A 6,241-nucleotide genomic window follows, 5' to 3' on the forward strand; every position below is an offset into this window, starting at 1 on the left:
GCTTGTCTGTCTTCCTGTCGTTTCTCTATTCTCCCCAGGGTCTTTGTGGAATTCAGTTTTCCTGGCCGCATAGGCCCCGGGGGAGGTGGGGGGAGGCAGGGCACGGGGTGTCTGGGGCTGGGCAGTAGGTGGGTGCCCCAGCTGCTGGCTCAGGACGCACAGGCTGGGAGAGGCTGGGCGCCCGCGGGTACTCAGAGGCCCCTCCTGACCCTCCTCCCCCTCCCTCCCCCGCGCCGGCGGGAGCAGGTTGTCACCTCCCAGGCCAGGGCCATTCTGCGGCCCAGCACTCCAGGCCAGGACTGCAGCCGGCTCTCTGCGCCCGCCGGACAGACAGAAGGCGAGGGTAAGTCCCAGTCTGGGCTCAGTCTCTGGGCTCTGGCTCCCGCACAGAGGACCACCGGGTCCCTGCAGTGAGTGGTTCAGCGCCTCTCTCCTTCCTGCTCCTTGCCTGTCTTCACTATTTAGAAACCCCAGAAACCCATCTGCCACCATGGCAACAAAACGTTTCCCTATTATGATGATGACCATTATTATTATATGGATATCCTTGTAGAAGATTAGGAACAACACCGAACGCATCAAAAAGAAGATGGGAAATACTTAAAGCCACGAAGAAAGCTGTGTAGCTGGCCGCCACAACAGTGCAACCCACCCCAAGGAGAGGAAGGATTTTAGTTTGTTGTCTCAGGGCTTGCTGGCTTGCTCTCCCCTCTCCCCCCCCCCCCCCCCGGTGCTCAGGTGGGTGGCCCAGCCGTGTGGCATCGTAGGAGACAGGGGACAGTATGGCTATCAGAACTTGGAATGGTGATCGCTGCCGGGAACTTTCAGAATCCACTGGTGGCACCCCTGTCCCTGGCTGCATGTGACTGATCCCTCCCTTGAGTGTGACCAGCAATGCATATGGCAGAACTTCCGGCTCCGGGAAGGAGCCCTGTACCTAGCTGTCATTTATGGTCAAGATGGCAAGGCCGGGATTCACCCGTACCTGAGAGCGAACATGTTTTTTCTGGGCGTGATTGAGGCTCCCCATCAGGCCACGCATCCCACTCTCCCCCAGGCAACCATCTGGAGGCCTTGCCAGGCACAGGTGAATGGAAAGGGAGTCCAGGCTTCAGCGGGCTCGGGAGTGTCCACACGTGCTCCTAAGTTTCGGAGGGTGAGATGGCCCCTGTGCGGGCTGGAGTCTTTCTCCTGGCCCCGGTGCATTTGTGCATGCTTGCGTGTAGTGAATGGGTATTACGTTCCCACCATCGCCAGACATGCCCTTCCTAGTTACTCCAGACAAAATGAAAAGGGACCAAGATCCCTAGCTTCAAAAGCTTACCTTTGATGCAAAAGACAAACATCGAATGATGAACACAGTTAAAAAAACTATATTATACTAGCATGTCATAAATTGTACCTCACTAATAAGAACTCCTGATGGGGTGGGAGGGGGGAAGGGGGGGTGGAGATGGGAAGGGATGGGAAGGGGAAACAAAGGAGGAGGCTACAATGCTTGATAAGAAATGTACTCATTACCTTGCCCGTGTAATCGTAACCCCGCTGTACAGTATTTTCACAATAAAAAAGAAAGAATTCCTGATACGGATGCTGGTAGCTATCTGGGAAGCTAAGGTCTGAGGATCTCAGTTTGAAGCCAGCCTGAGAAGGAAAATCTTTGAGACTTTCCACTTAACCACCAAAAAGTCAGAAATGGAGTTGTGACTTTAGTAGAGCACCAGCCTTGAGCAAAAAGAAAGAAAGAAAGAAACAAACAAACAAAAAACCCTCAGAGACAGAGCCCAGGCCTTGAATTCAAGCCCCAGGACTAGAACACACACACAATTACTGAGTGCCTTAATTCTCTTAAGAATAAAGTAGATTGGTAGATTGTACTACATATGTAACTATATGGACAATACAGATTGTTAAATGAAAATAAGTCATTTAAAGAAATAGAAGACATATAGAAAAACACGCCTCTGATGACCTGTCCAGTAGCCTATTTGCAGAGTCTGGTGTGCTTTATCAACTATTCACTATTTTTATTCCCATCGCAATGGTATTGAATGCGCTTTTAATTCCCATCAACTCAGCAAACCCTTGTAACTAGCATTCTTGGTGCTTGAATGGGGATTTATATAGACAGGATGTTTGTATCTCACCTTCAGAAGCTTCTAGAAGGAAAAGCTCAGGCACAGCTATAAATCATTCCCATATAAGTTAGACTAGAATCCATATTAGAGGAGAGATATAAGCAAGGCATTCTCAGGGACTAAAGAGGGTAGATGAGGCCCAGGTAGGTAGGGAGGGTAGGAAAGGAGAGAGTCACACATAGTTTGTCACAGAGCCAGATTTGCAAGGACCGGTAGAATTATATTATTATTATTGAACTCAGGGCCAGGGTAACATCTGTGAGACTTTATTTTGCTCAAGGCTAGCTCTGCCACTTGAGCCATAGTCCACTTCTGGCTCTGTGTGTGTGTGTGTGTGTGTGTGTGTGTGTGTGTGTGCACGCGCGCGCTCATGGTCTTTCCTACCCAGGCTGGGTAGGATCCTCAGATCTCAGCCTCCTGATTTGGATTACAGGCCTGCGCTGCCAGTTCTCAGCAAAGAATTTTTAAAATGAAATGATATGCATGCTCCCCCTATAGAGAGCATCAGAAGCAAAAAGAAGAGGTGAGACCACTTGAGAAAAACCCTGTGGTATGTGATCATGGTTCATATCATTATTCCCACCTCTTAGATGGGGAAACCGAGGCGCACTGGCTTTATTTCAGCTGTCGTCCATTCTCTTTCCAAAATGCTCAGCTCTTTCCACCCTGAGTGTGACTGGGTCCTGGGTCCCGGTGTGCCCAGTGGACCCTCTGATGTTCAGTGTTTGTCATTCCATAGAGCCCACAACCCAGTCTGTAACCCACAGAAGGACCTGGGAAAGCCCTGGTCCCAGAGCCAGACTCCCTGGGCAGTGTCACTCACCTTTCTGATCATGAGATCAGTCAGGTTCTGTGCCTGTGCAGCTCATCCAGGTCCTAGAGACCCTGACCACCCAGTGACCTGTAACCCTGAGGAGATGGACACACAGAAGACCAAGACAAGGCTAGCTCCCAGCTCAGAAGGAACAGATGGCCCCTGTTGTCTTTTTACTTGCTAGGGGGTAAAAACCAATGATTCTAGAATTTGGACACAGGCATGAAAGTCTCTAGAGGTAGGGTCCAGTCATACAATGTTGTGAGGGCTTCCAACAAGGCTTCTAACAGGGCTTCTCTCCAGGTCAGCAGCATCTGAACGTGCCGGTACCTCACGCCTGTAATCCTAGCTACGCAAGAGGCTGAGATCTGACCATCGAGCTTCAAAGCCAGCCCCAGCAGGAAAGCCTAGAGATTCTTATCTCCAACCGATCACCAATAAAGTCAGAAGTAGGGGTGTGTGGCTTTAGTGGTCGAGTGCTAGCCTTGATCAAAAAAAAGTGCAAGGAAAGCACCCAGGCTCTGAGTTCAAACCCCAGCACAGGACCCAAAATAAAACAAACCCAAAGCTTCAGTTTTTCCACTCAGACCTACTGGATCATAAATTCTCAGAAACCTACATTTCAACCAAGCACTTCTCAAGTATGTTAAATGGCCCAGGTTTTCAAAAACAGATATTTCTGGTTGCTTTCTCTAACTATAGAAATTTCCATCTGGTTTTAAGTAACAAGTCCTTTGAGTAAATACAAATGAATTAACTGCAGAATTTACCTTATGGAGTTATAGGTTCTAAACCAATGATCATTTGGGTCTTCAAATGTTGCCTGCCATAATTTCTGGTCTCATCTGGTCATTAATCTGTAAGAACTCCCTAATAGTAATTGGTAGCAGAATGATTTGCCATGTGTAGTTGCTCTAGGGTTTGGGAAAGAAAATTACATCGTCAGCTCCACTTGTTCTTTTTGGGGACAATGTGCTATGCGTCCCTGAGTGGTTTCTAGTCATTTAAAAAGACATTGTTGAGCTTTGGGTTTGAATCTGTTGTCAAGTAAGTCCTACAGACACCATGTTTACCTTCAGTCTCTTCAGGTCACACAACCTTCCTACTTCTAGTAGGTCTTTGTAGCAATCTGTGAAAGCCACAGACAAGCTTTGCTTATCCTTCCTGACTGATCCTCCCCACAAGGTAAAGGAGGGAGACAGCTATGGGCAAAGAGAACCTAAAACCTCAACACCTCAAGTCTTTCAGCTTCAATTTCTTAGCAAGGTGGGAAATCCAGTAAAATCAGTGTGTTCATTTCCCAGCATATGACAGCAATTCAAAGCCAGAAGCCAAATGCCTTCCTGTCTTAAAAGAGAGAAAGGCAGCCGGGCAGGGTCCAGGCAATTGCCCAGACTGTATGATTGTGAAGTTGCAGGACCAAGGTGCCAGTCCAACATCTGCGTCCTTTTGCTCCTCTGTACGTGTTCTGAGACAGTAGCGTGGGCTGGGGGCCCCTGGCCCTTCTTGGGTCCTCTGTTACACTGGGGACTAAATTTTCAGCCCTTGAACTTCTAGGGAGACCCGTTGAAACCCTAGCAACCTCCCAGTGGGCATTACCCCCGAAGGTGGCCTGGAGTCGCTCTGTCCACTTAGATTAGCTACCATGAACACGTGTACAGAATGTGGGTTTTCCTTAGATTCGCAGGAGAGCAAAGATGAGGTTGTCTGTCTCATCTTTGCCCATGGAGTTCACGGTCCATGCAGCACCCACCTGTGTGGGCCTCCACAAGCTTTGGGCAGCAGCTGTATGTAAGGGTGGCACAGTTGTAGGGCAGAAAAGAAAGGCCCAGTGAAATTATATGATCCAGTGCTTTTTATGTCAACTAAAATGCATGCACACACTGCACCATAGCCAGTGATGCACATTATTAGAATTCATTCTAACTGCCATTTTGATGTGTGTGTGGGGCGGGGGGGAGGTGGAGGGATAACGTAATGAATGGAAAGGAAAGAAAACCAATGTATCCATTGATCCATAGGACAGAATTGTACAGAACCAAGATGGCCCGTACAAGCTCCCTCCCTCTCCTGAGGTATTGAAGAATACTGACCCGACGCGTGCATTTGATTTCATGTTGCTTTTTTTTTTTCTTTTAGAAAGTTTACCCAGGAAGTTCACTTTTCCCACCGGGGAGCGTGGAAGTCCATCCAGTATGATCCTGCCGAATTCCACGGCCGGGACATCGTTTCTGACCACCTGGTGGCCAGGGACAATTCCGCAGGGCAGCAACGCGTCGGCGGCGTCAGGCCTGGCCCGCAGGGCGCCCCCGCTCGGGGACGATGGCAGGCTGGAGGCGCTCTACATCCTCATGGTGCTGGGCTTCTTCGGTTTCTTCACCCTGGGCATCATGCTGAGTTACATCCGCTCCAAGAAGCTGGAGCACTCGCACGACCCGTTCAACGTGTACATCGAGTCGGACGCCTGGCAGGTGAAGGACAAGGCCGTGTTCCAGGCCCGAGTCCTGGAGAGCTTCAGAGCCTGTTATGTCCTGGAAAACCAGGCGGCTGTAGAACAGCCCCACACCCACCTTCCCGAGCCCAGGCCTTCATCAGGGGTCCCAGCGGACCGTCAGGAGCGCCGCATGGCAACCCTGTCTTTTGAATAGCATAATTCTCTTCTCTCCCATATGAATTCCTCCGGATTTCTTGTGCTACTGCCAGGTGAAGGAGAAATTAGGGACACCCTTTTTATCTGAAATCCTATTTCTTCTGTACTAGACTATTATTTTGTTCCCTCCATGTCTGTCTTTGTCTCGTTAGGTCTGGCAGCTTTTTAATTAGCTGTCAACATGTAAAAAATTAAGAGATTGCACAGCTTCTCTTACAAAAACCAGAAATCTGCCCAGGTTTTGTGGGTGTTACCCCCTGCCTGCAAAAGCCAGGATGAGCAGCAGCCCCAGCTCTACAAGCAGGACCCCTTCCCACGCCCCACCTCGCTGCAGCGCCACTCCTTTGCTTTGGATTTGTAGCATCACAAGGACTCGCGTTTCTCCATTCCGCTATGCTGTAGAGTGCTGGCAGATCTAACTGTCCCAAGTGGCCACATTTTCCTTATTCTCAAGCTCCTGGGCTTGAGTTTTTGAGCCCCTCAAAAAACATTATCCATATTCTAAAAGAATCGTAGTCATATCAAGAGCATACACCAACTCCTTTGTACAACTACTAGAATCCCAGACAATGTGTTTCCTCCAATTCCTTGAAGCTAGTAGAGGTGGGAGTGATGAGTCCAATTCCCAAGTAATCTTTG

The 6,241-nt window shown here is 49.2% G+C and overlaps 1 protein-coding gene across 1 annotated transcript; it reads left to right on the forward strand.

The window, feature by feature from the left end:
• The first annotated feature begins 264 nt into the window (after window positions 1–264).
• On the forward strand, window positions 265–5,831 carry Kcne1 (potassium channel, voltage gated subfamily E regulatory beta subunit 1). Its single transcript, XM_013027481.1, has 2 exons — window positions 265–343; window positions 5,092–5,831. The coding sequence occupies exon 2, from the start codon at window positions 5,148–5,150 to the stop codon at window positions 5,598–5,600; it is 453 nt and encodes a 150-aa protein (XP_012882935.1). The 5' UTR covers window positions 265–343; window positions 5,092–5,147; the 3' UTR covers window positions 5,601–5,831.
• Window positions 5,832–6,241: the final 410 nt, after the last annotated feature.

The sequence above is a fragment of the Dipodomys ordii genome, unplaced genomic scaffold (assembly GCF_000151885.1).
Source record: "Dipodomys ordii isolate 6190 unplaced genomic scaffold, Dord_2.0 Scaffold104, whole genome shotgun sequence".
Taxonomy (NCBI): Eukaryota; Metazoa; Chordata; class Mammalia; order Rodentia; family Heteromyidae; genus Dipodomys; species Dipodomys ordii.

What these genes read in the sequence shown, in the direction of transcription:
- Kcne1 (XM_013027481.1), top strand. Translation starts at nt 5,148, where the DNA reads ATGATCCTGCCGAATTCCACGGCCGGGACATCGTTTCTGACCACCTGG.